Source organism: Oreochromis niloticus, linkage group LG7 (genome assembly GCF_001858045.2).
Source record: "Oreochromis niloticus isolate F11D_XX linkage group LG7, O_niloticus_UMD_NMBU, whole genome shotgun sequence".
Classification (NCBI taxonomy): domain Eukaryota; kingdom Metazoa; phylum Chordata; class Actinopteri; order Cichliformes; family Cichlidae; genus Oreochromis; species Oreochromis niloticus.
This window is the reverse complement of record NC_031972.2, coordinates 57,530,648-57,545,411: the sequence shown is the minus strand read 5'-3', so window position 1 is coordinate 57,545,411 and position 14,764 is coordinate 57,530,648. Positions and strand designations below refer to the sequence as shown.

At 41.1% G+C, this 14,764-nt stretch overlaps 1 protein-coding gene, 1 long non-coding RNA gene and 1 other non-coding gene across 5 annotated transcripts; all 3 read right to left on the bottom strand.

The window, feature by feature from the left end:
- Positions 1 to 467: 467 nt before the first annotated feature.
- On the bottom strand, positions 468 to 10,724 carry LOC102078799 (uncharacterized). Its single transcript, XR_269413.4, has 4 exons — positions 10,564 to 10,724; positions 8,784 to 9,009; positions 6,714 to 6,983; positions 468 to 900 (listed from the first exon to the last, which is right to left on the bottom strand). It is a non-coding gene; the product is annotated as an uncharacterized LOC102078799 (long non-coding RNA).
- Positions 10,725 to 12,028: 1,304 nt separating this feature from the next.
- Positions 12,029 to 14,665, bottom strand: LOC100690443 (Golgi apparatus membrane protein TVP23 homolog A). 3 transcript variants are annotated; one of them, XM_003440603.5, is made up of 7 exons: positions 14,416 to 14,554; positions 14,189 to 14,274; positions 12,958 to 13,102; positions 12,771 to 12,860; positions 12,552 to 12,680; positions 12,340 to 12,468; positions 12,029 to 12,238 (listed from the first exon to the last, which is right to left on the bottom strand). In XM_003440603.5, the coding sequence occupies exons 2-7, from the start codon at positions 14,266 to 14,268 to the stop codon at positions 12,212 to 12,214; spliced, it is 600 nt and encodes a 199-aa protein (XP_003440651.1). In that variant the 5' UTR covers positions 14,269 to 14,274; positions 14,416 to 14,554; the 3' UTR covers positions 12,029 to 12,211. The 3 variants fall into 3 exon arrangements, with proteins under 3 accessions (XP_003440651.1, XP_005471016.1, XP_025764865.1); XM_005470959.4 differs by having other exon boundaries at positions 14,189 to 14,291; positions 14,416 to 14,516; XM_025909080.1 differs by having other exon boundaries at positions 14,189 to 14,665.
- A 6-nt stretch (positions 14,666 to 14,671) lies between these two features.
- Positions 14,672 to 14,744, bottom strand: trnar-ucg (transfer RNA arginine (anticodon UCG)). The gene has a single exon. It is a non-coding gene; the product is annotated as a tRNA-Arg (tRNA).
- Between the last annotated feature and the right edge of the window lie 20 nt (positions 14,745 to 14,764).

The following is a 14,764-nucleotide window of genomic DNA, read 5'->3' as shown; positions in this document are numbered from 1 at the left end:
GTGTGGGTGAATGTTCAAATAAAATCCATCTGATAAATAAAATATGAAGGCTATTATTATTATTATTATTATTATTATTATCATTATATTGTGTTTAATAGCGGACGGGGTCGTTTTGGCCACTGAGTTTTTCAGCTGATGAACTTTTCATTCCCACACATGGTGCTTTGTCTGCTCCTCCTAATTAAAACTTAATGCGGGGTCACTCAAACACCTTCTTATGAGAGAGAGCAAGCGAGCGAGAGAGAGAGCGAGAGAGAGAGGGAGAGAGAGAGAGAGGGAGAGAGAGGGAGAGGGACCTTATAAATGTGTGTGTGTTTCGTGTTTTATTTTCCCAGCTCTGTAATAATCCAGCCTCACAATATGGTCTTTCCTCGCCTATCGGATCACCAAAATAAAGCATGGTGTTACTCGAAAACAAGAGTCAAACACAGAGGTAATGTTTTCATATTATTTTATTATATTATTTAAGTAGCTGTTACTGACAGGATATTAATAATAAAATAATCTATATTTATTAAAAATACACTTTAGACACATATTAAAATAAAATATTTAATTAATTACAAAAGCAGCCGTTTACTGTGAAAATATACAAACATTATTTAGTGGGGAAAAGTGATTTATTAACAGTTTTTAAACAAAGACATCAGTATAAACATGTCAAATCACATATGGCATTACATTTACAATGTCTTAAAATAGGGGGTTTTTTTGTTGCTTAACAGAGGGCTTGATCTTGAATAATGTGTTTCATAGTAAACCTGCTGTTTCTACTTTATTTCGATGATACACTCAGGTTTCGTTAAATTTTATATTCTGTTAGGACAACAGTCTGACGAGTTTCCTTCCACGCTGTCAGAGTCCTACAGAGTGCAGAGATGCAGGTCCTGTCCCATCCTGGGGAAGAAAGCATGGAGGGAATCATTAGCATGAGAATTGAACTTGGCTCCATAAACTCTTCTGCCCTGAATGAGAGTAACGTTTCACATTTTGGGTGCAAAAAGCAAAGTGAAGGTATTCTTGAAAACAATCTCGATTTAAGAACACATTGCACTGACAACATAACATGAAAATGTGCTAGTTTTGTCCTGAGCTAGTACGTTAAGCATTCATAATTAAAAACTTTATTTGTAGAGCATTTTCTGAACTTGCAAAATGCTGAGCAGTCATTAAAAACAGCAAACATTTACAATAAAACAAATTAACCCAAAGAACAAAGGGCCACCGGGTAAAACAACACATAAAAAGGGTAAATAACAACCCCATATAAAAACGAATCTGTGAGGAAATGTTTAAGAGTAAAATCTGATAACGACTCTGCAAACCGAAGCAGCTCTTTGGTTATTCCAAAGGTTGATGAGTCTGTTTTGCCAATAGTGAATTTGTTGTGCATGATTTCTTTTTTCTTTCTTTTTTTTTAATTTATACATTAGAGATTGTAAGCAGTGTTTCAGAAAAACAAACTTCCTTTTCATGCACTGTTAAAAAAAAAAGAAAAAGACCCCTGTGCTCTGCATGTTGTTCTTCTCTTCCATTTGCAGGCTGTATGCATGAAGGGATCTTAAGGCTTTTATCCCTACAGGGAACCAGCCCGAACTCTTTCTCTGTCAATTTCCACCCACTCCCCAATTCAGATGAGCCCTTTCTCCCACCAACCCCACAATGAAGGATTTGTCCTCGTTCTCTTTGTCCACCTCTGATATCTTTTTTTTGACTGCTCCCTCTCTGCAGACAGCATGCAGCGTATGCAAATAGGACCTCTTTTATTCGCAAGACCCCTCCCCTGAATGAATGCAGCCTTAAATGAGGCCACACTTGCGCACGCTCACAGAGGGGGCACGGAACATGCACATAGTACAATCAGTAGATTTGCATGCCCACTCTGACACACAGTCACTCAAACATCAAACACTGACCATTTCAAATGAGCAGACACAGAAATATACATCGCAACAGATTATTTTGTCCACAGGTTTATCCATCGAGATCAATAACTCATGGGTTGAGGTTGGGGCCACCGAAGATGGTGTTCACCGTTATTAATTAGATCACAGTCTTACATACAAAGTTGGACATTGCACAGATATTGTCTTGTAAGAACAACGATAGTGAGGCTTAAGCGAAACAGAAACATGCACTATGAGCATGTGTATAGTGAGTTTTCTCACAAGCGATGCTTTGTTTTCCGTGTAATTTTCACTATACGCTGGATATTTTTTTTTTTTTAGTGAAATGTTTTCTCTGCGGACTACTTCTGACTGCAGGGAGCAAGTTTTATTTGAAGAGCTCTGTTTGCAACGTAGGATTGGTTTCCTTTCTCACAAGTACTTTATCACAGTATTTGTATATTGGGTGACACGCACACATGCGCACGCTAACACACACACACACACAATGAGACAGAAGAAATCTAACAGAATGTGCCGAGGAAGAGGCGAAGACTCAAAAGACTGGATGAATTATAACAGCGTCTGATGAACATAAAGCATTCTCTCACAACGAACATTCCCAAGCTGGCCCGTGCCATCTGTGAGTGTGTGTGAATGAGTTAGAGCCTGCGTGCATGTGTGTATCATGGGGGGGTTGACGTCTGCTGGACAGCTCTGACAGTTCGGCCTTTTCAGCCTTACATTACTGAGCCGACCGGCCTCTTTCCCATAGCAACACTAACAGAGGTCAAAGGCTATGTACCCCGCACCCACCACCACCACCACCTCCTCCTCTTCTTGTACTCCGGGGTGGTCACAGACACTCTTAACTCCCTGACCGGCTGCAGACAGAGCGGTCGCAACCATGAACTTGAACTTGACTTGATTTCTGACACAGAGTTGGTGTTGTACAGACATTTGCATCAGACGATGTACTCTGCACTTCCTTTTTATCTTTTTGCTTTTGCCTGTATCAAACTCGCACATGGTACTACTGAACAAAATTACATTCACAAAAAAAGGAGGTCACTCCAAGGATTCCCTGTAATTCTCCTCAACCCAGAACCTCATCTACTGATATGATTACAAAGGCCCACTGTATTAAAGGCTCAGTCACCTAATTCTCCCCTGCTTTCATTGGAGCATACAGGACCCCTACTCAGGGATGCCACGGCTAACAGACGTAATCTGCAAAGCCTTGGATGTAGAAACTTCTCTCCATCTTGCTCTAAGATACTTAGCATTGGGCTTTGTGCAAGATTAGTCTCTGCCAAAGTTGCATTAAAGAGTCCCAATGAGCCTCGCTTGACCCACATTGGACCTCATCCAAGACTATGGGCGGCCCATGAGCTGTACTTTATACACCACAGCAGAGCCGTTAAAACATTAATACTGTCCACACATAGTGAAGAGGTAACCCAGGAGCTATACGGTATTAACATTTTATCGCTACTATGGCTACGGCGCTGAACTCACACAGAATAGGAAGTGAGCACCGGCTACTGTCACTTCATCATGTCATACATTATAATTTCCCTGCACTGAAAATCCCACATAGGAAAAGCAATACATAGTTAATAATGAATAACAGAAGGAGGAAAGGAAGGAAAGGTAATCATCTCTATTCTGCCATTTTCTTGAGGGGAAATACATTTTTCTGTCAAATTTAAAGTTATGTACAAGTAGAAGGAACGGAAGAATGAAGAATGAATATTTAAGTATCTACAGTGTGCCGAGGAAGATTCGGGGACCTTTATATCCTAAATCCTCCCGACACCGTGTCAGAGCTGCTGACCTCACTCTTCAGCTGCTCTCATTTCAGACCATCTTGATTGAAAACTCTTTGTTTCCGAGACGATTAAAACCACGCCAGTCTTAAGCGGTTTCACTATCTAAATCAACATTTGCATTTTTTTTCCCATCACTTATTTTTTGCTCATTTGCAGTCACCTCATGTTATCCCCCCTCCACACCACATTGCGTTTAGTAAGAATTACAGCTCTTAATAATCATTAGACAAAGAAATATTCTGTGTGCATTTGTGCATGCTGCTCATTTTTAACACCCTCCAAGTACTAGTAAAAGCTGTTTACATCTACAGCACTTCTGGTATTAAGCGCAAATACATTTTCCTGACTTATTTGCTTCAGTCACCCCCTCTATTTGACCATGCTGTCTGTGTCGACTGCTGCGGCTATCACATACAAATTGATATCCCTCCTTACTCTTTTCAAGCACACACACACACACACACTCTTCCGTCTTCGATGCCCAGCTCCTCGCAGCTGCAGATGGCTTTAATGTGGCACTGCACAGGCTAGCACAAGCTAACTTCCTCAGTAAATGCAGATGGTGGCTCAAACATGGCTGCCCATGTGCTACACCTGCTGGCTCCTTTTCATGCACACATATACATTTAGCTCCGGTGTCTTTAACCTTCTCTTGATAACCGAATCTTTACCTTTGTTTTAAAAAAACCCCAATTTCATCATCATTCCCCTCTTTGCTCCTCTGTTTCCCCTAATGTGTCATGGAGATGTGCAACGGAGACATAGCGTTAAGCAAGCTATAGTGTCTCCAAAATTATTATTTTTTTTGACAGTGCTTCCTCTCTTCTGTCAAACCTGCCTGAAGCAATATGCTGTATATCACAGATGAGCAGCACAAATGCAATTATAAAGACAGCTCTGAGTCTTTTATATGAATAAAGAGAGGGAATAATCTTTTGACATGTGGGCTGCACATGCCTTACACATCTTGTGGAGGCACACGTACAGTATGAGGCTCATTAATAATCATTATCCGTGGGTTACATCATTCAGCTTTCGAGAGCACACCCATCGCCTTAGCTGAGTCATTCGCCGTGATATGTTGTGCCACCAATTGTCTTGTATGATTTCTTTTTCCTTTTTTTTGCAATCTGAGAGCAGCATGAGTTTGTAGATGGTGTTTGCATTAACTCTCATCCAGATAGGAAATTGAGATAAGATAAAGGAGTGCAAGTCAGAGGAAGTGACACACTGTGAGGGTTTAAATCTTTAATCAAATCAAATTCTTAGTGTAAAAAAAATAACTAAAAATGAAAATGAATTGTTGCCTCCAATATGATCTAAAGACAGGCTATGGTTTTACATGTGACAGGATATAGGCCTCAGTGTATTTTTCCATATGCATATCATATATGAATGCATCTCTAATGCTTGGGAAATCCCTCTCATTTAGCACAAAATACAGCATCTCCATGTCTTTCAGACATGGAGAGGAGGCTGAATAGACTAATGAACAGTCAGGTGGCACTCCAGGGCCTGAACTACACCCCCACCCCCCATCACACACATATCAAACCCACATACACTTGCACACACATTAAAACTCAGTGGCTCGTCCGACCCCGGTGATCTGCACGACAGTCTAATGTCTCAGGCATCTGCTCATGTCTAGTCTGGAGGGTCTTTCCCACCCTGCCCCCCAGCCCAGGTCCATCGCACCACCAGTTCCCACAATAGTGGGAAAGCAGGCTTTTCGAGGGGGAATGGGTAGGGAGTGGGGGGGTGGCAGCAGCTATTGAGGTGGGCTGGGGTGAGAAAGAACGGGGTTGAATGATAATGTGAAAACGCATGGTGCTGTTCATTAACACACGAGCACTGCAGCTGCACATGTTGGCCCTGCACACACACGCTCACGTGTCTCTTTTTCTGCTCCAGGTCGCTGCTGGAGTCACCGGGGGTACAGGGCAGCTCTACGCCACGATAAGGACGCTTTTCCGGGCGTGCGCGTGTAGGGTTACAGGCTTGGAGCTGCTGACGATTTGGATTGCTCTGCACTTACACTGATATTTAGCAGTGTCATTTTGCCCTTGCCAGATTTTGGAAGATGTTTTTAGCCTTCCTGTTAACTAAAGTTTCTAATCACATGCCAGCACTGAAGCAGTACAATTACAGCAGAAAGAGCTGTAATCAGTATTAAACGCCGAGCGCTAATGCTTAAATTTATATATGAGCTCTTCAATCAGCGTTAGCAGTTATAATAAGGTATGTTCACTGCGGCATTTCTTATTTCTCAAAACTTACATGCAAGTGCAGTGTCTGCACTGCAACATGAATGATAAAATATCAGTATTACACACAAGGAACTGCTTCGTAAACCAGAATATTTTCAGACTGTAAATTTAATTGTTAAATTCTAATGCTTTTACTTTTAAAGACAGTCGTGTGATCACCCACAGGAGAAATATCAGGATCCCCGCTTGTCTCCTCCTCAGATTTTCGCCACACTAAGACGCTTAAAGATACTGTGCTAAATATCACGATGCAAATTTCCTAACAAAAGCCGTTTTGCATGAATTAATCTGCGAGGTTTGTCAGGTGGAAACACGCCGTACACCACTGCCTGGTGTGCATCAGGGAGTAAAGAAGCACCATGACAGGAGAGGATGGCAGGTTTCCTTCAACCAGTGCCAGCTCATTAATTTTGTTTGCTACCCAGCAACCCCCCCCCCCCTCCCTTCCACCATCAACTACCACCACCCTTCTTCACCCACCACCCTCACATCACCCCTTAACCGCTAATTAGCAGGAGCTGAAGAAAGCAGAAAAGGGAGAGGCCATGTGTGACTGGGGAGGAAATGGGAAACTCTTCTTTCCCCTCATCCCTCATCCTTCGTCCTGTTCCCTTCCCCCATCTCTCACACACACACAGACACAGTCATACTTCCCACCTCCTGGCCACCATCACCACCACCATTACCACTGGTACCCAACAGAAAGCTATGATGCAGCTCACCTCGTGTGCCAGCCCAGCCATTTTAGGTGTCACGGCAAACATCTCCCAAGATGGCTCCTCTGTGCAAGCCCTTACTCCGGCAGGGTATCCGGCAGGGTCTTTGTCCCCCTCCTGGCACAGGCCAAGCACCCACATTGGCAGTGCAGATGGCATCAGGGGCTCTCGGGCAAAAAAGAGGTGAAAGAGGGAGAGGGGAGGTCCTTTCTTTTTATTTTCTTCTAATGGTGGATCCTTTCAGGAATCCCACAGCTTTCAGTATTATTCAGAAGCCTGCAATACGAGCAGAAAAATAGAAACCAGAGGAGTAAAATATGAAAAGTGCTTTACACATTTTAAGGTATCACTATAGCTAAACACGGCCTACTGTACATACTGTAAACAAGCATAAATCAGTCAGCTATGGAAACTTTTAAAGCTTTCACCAGCTTTGCTTCTTCATAGCTCAGTCCCATCTCTTGTCATGCTTGTGCGTTTTTGTATGTTTTTTTGCCATAAAGCCACCAAGAGAATCCTTCGTATTATACAAAGTACAAAGGTTAAATCAAGAATGCCTTGGACCATCCCATATATAAAGCCTCAAGTGTTTTTATTCCCTTTCACTAAGGAGGCACGCCATGTTCACACGCTACCTATAACAGGGAAAGCTCTGGAAAAGACTTGGACCGCGGCCTTTTCACATATCCAATATCTCGTTGTGAAACGAAGCAATTAGCCGCATTTGACCGCAAGCTCTACAGCAATAGGTAGTTAACAGAATGAATGAAAACTCATCTCACTTTGGTGCTCTTTAGGCTTTAGAGGCATTCTCAGGGTTGAGCGTATGCACCGAACAGCACTGAAGTACCAAGTTGAAAAGTTCAGCTCCTGTCTACAGGATGGCCCTGGCCTTCTCATTGAGGCGAGACACAATGTATCCCAAAGGCTCTGAGATTTGCTACAGCTTTAAATACAGACGCCAAGTGTTTTTATTAGCAGGGTGCTACACCACTCAACGGCATTATTAGCAGTCCTGCTGGAACAAAGCATTAGCTTCCCCTTTCTTTCTTCTGAATAAAGTTAGAATCGGAACTGCGTGTTGTGTTTAAAATAAATGGCAAATACTCTTCAGCGAAGGAAAAAAGTAAATGAATGACAAAGTAGAGGGTAAATTGTAAAAGATCACAACGCACTCACTATAGGCTTTCAGGGGAACATGCCAGTGTATCCTGAAGCAGGTACTTTAAGAGGAATATTGGAGGTCCTCAATAATAATAATAATAATAATAATAAGTGTGGTTTAATAAGTGCAATTATTAATAAGTACATTTATTTGACTCTATGCTTTGATAATGTGATGTGTTTTTACAGAAAGAGGTAAGAAGAGCACAAATGAATAATGGCTGAATTCCATTTAGCTGTAGTTTCAGGGTCCTGGTAGTGTGGCCTGTTCACCTTTCCTGCTACGACCTCCCTTCTTATTAGACTGGATTTTTAAAAAATATTAATTATTAATTTTTTGGCAATAAAGTTTTTCTCACATGATGCTTTACTGACATCAGTGGACCAATGCCTGCGAATGGTGAAATTTTGGGTCTTTGAGTCTCTACTTCTCCCCATCCAGCCACTGGGTGACCTGCTTTACATTCAACACCATGTTGCAAAGGACCTGAATAGACAACCCTGAAACAGGCTCAATTCCTAAAGCTCATACGAACCCTCAGGCTACACTGAGAGACATAAGTTTAAATGTAAAAGATGCCTTGGGGTAGAGTCCTGATTGAGATGTTAGATCATTTTATTTGCACTTGTGGCTGTTTTTATATAATAGATTAAAAAAAATAAAATATAAATTAAAGGTAGTATTGTTAGAAAATAGTTTTTTCTCCTCTTCTAGCATATAATAAAGTTTGTACAAATCCGACATATGCTACAATGAAAGGCCCACAAATGCACTGGTTATAAGTGAGAGAAACTCCTTACAAATTTAAATCCAGCACCAAAATCTTACTTTACACACTTCTAGTAAAACATTTTGTTGCCTATTTAATTCACGAGTATTATGACCAGCCTCAAAGCAGAACGTTTTCTTACCTGTTGGAGGTGAACTTCAAAATCCAACTTGGTGACTCTAAAGCCGATGGAGTGCCCTTTTCTTTCGGGTACGCACACACGGTTACGGAAGTCATTTCTACTTTCGGTTATCTAGCTTTATGACAGGTATTTAACACTCATACAGCTAGATAACCAAAGACAAAAACAGACCCCCCCTCTCTCACACTCTCTGATGCTGTAGCCCGACATGATGCTGGCGTGATATCTAGAAGGAGGCGAAGCTGCATTAGTAGGCCCGTAATATTCAAAAATACACTCCCAGATCATTTCTGCATCTTTATATTAAAATAAAAAAGGAGCAAAAGCTATCGTTTTTACACGGAGTAAAAGATGCATGAAACGCCACATGTGCACGATACGAGGATATGCACCGTCTTTATGCTGACATATGTTGGTGATTTAAGAAGCCGACACACATTTCTTGTCCTGCCGTGATAAGGTGTCTGTTTGAAGGCCTACTGAATACAGAGATCAGCCTGACCTAACTGTACCCTACATGTGTGCAATTCTCATGCATCTATAATGTAAAATAATAAATAAATAAATAAATAAATATTAAATGATTATAAAAAAATTAAATCAGGCGTTTTGTACACACAACAGGCTATAACGCTTACATTAGCATATCTTGCAGGTAACATTCCGTGGTATTGCAGTTAGACAAATCACAATATTCAGCATACAAATTCTCACACTTTTTAACTTCAAAATTTCTTGTGTAAACCCGTCCAGGAGCTGTTTGAAATGTTACTTTAAGCATTTAGTTGGATTTTTAAAAAAGAAAAAAATCAACAGTGCTGAAAGATACTTCGATAATAACCTACAGTTATTTAGTTCATTTTGTAGGACAGGCCTGTATTCTGCACAACACAACATCTTAACAATAATAACAAAAACAATTTAAGGCGACATAAAGAGTATCACTATGACTTGTAACAAACGACTGCCAAGTTTTGATAATTTTCCATGGTCAAAACTTGGCATGCCGTTGTAATAAGATTAGGACTCAGTGCATATGTATATATATATATATATATATATGTATATATATATATATATATATATATATATATATATATGTATATATATATATATGTATATAGTCGGCCTGAAAGCATGACCGTGATCCTGACACCGCGCTGGGTAAATAAGGAGACGGCTCCTAATGCAGAGGACTAAAATGATGCTCCTTCAAGATCAAAAGCTGACTCTCGTAAAATAAAATAAATAAATAAAAACCTTCTCAATCTAAATTAAGCTGGGGTTGGCTTGGAGGGGGTGGGTAAGATGTTTTAATTTGCTCTCGGCTCGTTAGGGCTCCTGGGGGCAAGGGCAGCCTACTTTTAATGAGAGTTGCGATTGGCCTACTTCTTCTAAAACTAGACACATCACAAGGATTATCCGCATAAGCTAATGCATGAAACCAATTTGTTCCCTATCATAACAACAGGCAGAGGAGTGTGGCAGTCTATATTATTCTGGTACTTTAGAAAATAAGATTTTCCTGTCTGTTCAAAGATCATAGCCTGCACCTGCTTTCGCAGAAAAAAAATGAAACAGGAGGGCGTTGGTGGTTAAATTACATATTTCTTCCCCGTGGATACTTACCAGCAGGTAAACTAAGCAGAGATTGTGACCACTGTCCCTAAATCCTCTGCGTAAGCCACATGGACATGACATTTGGAGAGATTCAGAGCCTGAAAAAAAAGATGTGATGCTCTGCGTGCAAATCTTCCCTGTTTCTACCTCAATTTCTTACCTGCTTCAGAAGCAAAGCAAACTCTGGAGCCAAATGTCCCGAACTTTAGCTCGCTGAATTTTCCAGACTCAATTTTCTGCATTCACGTCGGGCCCTCGGTGAGAGTCAGCGCCGCCGCTCACGGATGAGTCCGCTTTCATCCTCGGTGCTCCAGCTTCTGCCTCTCCTCCAGCCTGCGCGCTTCCTCTACCGTCTGATTACTCGCTCCCGCAGTGACGTCATGCCAGGACCAGGGAGACTTCCTGACCAATCACTGCGGCCGTTGGCACCAAAGACGGTCCGATATCAGGAAGATGTCTCACTCCTGGCTCTTTCATAACTACCCCCTCCCACCCCCCACCCCTATTTTCTTCTCTAATACCACCTGCAGCAGTCGAAGTAGCTACACTAAAAGGCACAGATGGATAAAATTATCTCCAGATCTGTTTAGTATTTGTTGTCCCATGAGCTTTCCACAATATCACGCCAGGTTATGGAGTCATGAATTTTTTTCAAAGACTCAAAGGACTTCTTATTCACGCTGTTTCCAAAAATTTGGTGTCGGCCAATTTCTGTTCCTGTTCCTCTCCAATGGGAAGACTTGGAAATAAGAAAAAATAAAATAAAATAAAAAGAAACTGTCTTGCAACCCTTTTACAGATATGTTTTATTCTAAAACCAAGATTAGGTCAGTATTATATTTCTTAAGTATGCTGTTATATTAGAGTACCGTGCTCTCCACAAATCAATGTATATACGTATATATGAACACATTTTCATTTTCAGAGTTATAGCCCTAACATTAACGTTATATATATGGTTAAAAATCATTTTAAACAAGCCGCCCTTTGCAGCTTGCAAGACTTTGCAAACAATGCAGCCATATTGTTTGCTTTGAATTTTTCCACTTCAGAAATGAAGCTTTTCGTAAATGCAGAATAAAGATCGCGCTTTTTGCAAAGTGTCTTTGGCTGGCTGGAATAAAGGGTTAGCTTTCTTGGTCCAATAAAGGATCTTTGATGGTTTGTGTGTGAAGTGTGGGAAATGAGCATCAGCGGCCACGCCAAGAGCAGAACGAACAGTTCCCTAACATCTTTTTCTTTTACTTCTTTAAAACTAAACTACACCTTAAATAATACACAAATTGAATGTGCTTTAGTTGTGTTTACACCAAATAATGTCTACTCAACCTCTCTTAATAATTAATTTCACTCTAACTCCCTCTGCATTTCAGTTTCCTTCCAAATTTTACGGTCATTTAATTTTGAAAACACTTTTTTGACCTATGCAAAGATTAAGCACACTAAGCCTAAAAAAAACCAGTCTATTAAAACTGGCTGATAATGGCCAGTGTAAATTATGTATATATATATGCATTAAATATTTATTAATAATGCAAAAATCCAAAAGTTTGGTGTGGTTCACCCTGTTGCGCCTTGGCTGCCTTGTGACAGTTTTTGAGGTGTGTTCAATCATGAGCAATAACTGTAATACAGCTTTATCTTTTATTGAGCATAGCAACACCAATCCACAGACAAGATGTGCAATAAACAGTCCACAGCATTAAACAGAGCTCAACACAGCACACAAAGCCGTTTGGGCACATGTGGTTTGTGGAAATCTTGGGGAAGAGGCAGCTTACACGTGTAGGGGGGGTGGGCGGTGACCATTATAATATTCCAAAGATGATATCTGGCTGAAAGAGAGAAAAAAAATAGACACACTTCATAAAATTAATGTGAAATGACATGTTAACAGAACAACAGCAGATGCTACATGATGCAGCCAGTCACTCACACGCTGGGGGAGCTGCTGTCCCGTGAAAGAGCGGTTGTCTGGAGGATGGCCATCCTGCCCGCCCGCCTTGCAGCGTAGGTAGCCATAAAGGTTTGCTGCTTGGAGGGAAATGCTAGCTACCACCACAGACTGAGGAAGGCAGACAGACTTGTCTGAAAGAGACAATATGCAATCTAGCACATATGCAGAAAAGCAAGCAAAGGGAGTCTCACCAGCCATTTAATCTTCAGAGAGAAGAGGGAGGTGAAGAAGAAGAAAGTCCAGATGAGAGGACAGATGATAAGGCCCAGCCAGAATATCCTTTCCTCTGCTTCGGTCCCAGTGTTACTATTCCGGGACTTCTACACACAGATAACAAAGCAAACACTCTGCGGTTAACACATCAAAATCGCTCATTTTTATTGCTCAAAATGCGCAAAACACCCTCTTACTTTTTTGGCCTCAAATACCCAGAGGCTCTTTCCATCTTCGTCAATCTGATTCCACCAGCGCAGCCCCACCAGCAGGCGGCCGGTCACATTCTGAAAACAAGCGTGAGCAATTAAATCCTGCAAAGTTAAACAAATAAGTAAAGCCACAGAAAAGTAACTAGATCACACAAACTGTTTGATGTCTTACCTTCACAGACCAAAAGTCAAACGAGAGCAGAGCTATGATCAGGACAAAACAGGATGCAAAGCTCTTGCTGATCCACTCACACAGCAGATAGACAACGATGGCAACCACCCGGAAGAACAGGTGGAAAAAGGAGGCCACGGGGTGCCTGAAATTGTAGGGATTGGAAACGAGAAGCCTGATGTGACAGCAGATAGCTTTCAAACAGATACAGGTGAGCATGTATGGAAACATAAAATAATAGTGTGCATGCAAAATTAGTTAACCTGCAGGATAGGTTTTATTCTGTTAATAGAAATTCATAAAAACGTGAACTCAAACCTTCACATTCAACTGTCACTCGAGAGTACTTGTGAATAGGTCTGTAAACATTCTTCCACCTCCAGTTTCAATTTAGTATTTATTTGCTTTGACCTTTGTGATCTCCAATTAATGTTTCCAGTAGTTTTTCTGACACCACTTGTTTGTGTAGATTTAGCCTTTTCAACCTTCACAAAAAAACTTCTAGTACTAGTGATTTCTATGACTTCAGAGCTGTTTTCTTTAAATCAAGCAAAGAAATTCAGATCCAAAACTGAGGTATCCACTGATGATCCCTCAGGATGAAATGGATATATGCTTTGGAAGCTTCATTTTAGGTACTTAGACAAGCCATGAATCCAGTCACATGATCACCTTTATTGGCTGGGAAGGTGTTCCTCTGGTCATTTAGGCCTTCTTCTAACACTTACTGCTGATCTAAAATTTCAGACTGTTCCAGGTTAGTTTTATGACATCGTAAAAAGCGCACTCCACATGCTTATCTGCATTTTTCTGCCATATTCATGTCCACTTGTAATGTGCTCAATGAGCTGAGTGTTGAAGAGTCCAGGCGTGAGTTCTGTTATAGTCTGAATGGATACTTTTATTCCTGGTACTCTAACAGCTAGTGATTTATATTTAAACTAAAGCAGAATGGAGTTAACTTTAAGAGCAAACCTGTTCAGGAAAGACAAATAAGTATTAGATCATGTAAGAGTGTCAACTGTTTCCTGTCTCTATGTTGGCCCTGAGATGGACCAGTGATCTGTCCATCTGTCCAGGGATTTGCACCAGCTTTTTTTTTTTCAACAAGTTTTCAAAAAACCCCCCCAAAAAACAAAAACCCAAACACACAAAAAACCTAATAATGCAAAGCTGAAAAGACAGTATGGAATATAAAACAGCTGCTGTGTTGATATTTCCTGCAGTGCACCTTATGACTGCGCTTCTCCGCGCCCTCTCCTGCTCGTCAGCTGCAAAGTCCAGCTCGACATCCTCAGTTGCATCCGCCATCGTCTGCTAAAAAGCAACGACAGCTAAAAACAGTTTAAATCACCAGAGGGTTTGTAATACAATCTCGAAAAGGACAATAATCAAAAAAGATCTCCACTGGCACCATGATCTTAGACATGTACAAATCAAAATCTACCGAGCAAATACCAGTTTTGCGTAGCTGTATTTGAGGGCTGAAACGAGGCAGGTGTTGCAGTGAAATAAGACCGACAGCAAAAACTGGCTACTTCTTTAAATCCACATCAGGAAACTGGGGTTAAAATAGCTTTGATTTTTCAGATACCTTACATATTGTCTGCGGCAAAGCGTTTTGTGTTTTTCCGATAAATTTTGACAACTACGCTACGCTTCGATTAAAAGGGCAATTCCGAATGAGTTGGACCACAAATGCCACAAAAACACACGACCGCGGCAGGACTCGAACCTGCAATCTTCTGATCCGAAGTCAGACGCCTTATCCATTAGGCCACGCGGCCCACATTGTGGTCTCATTAAC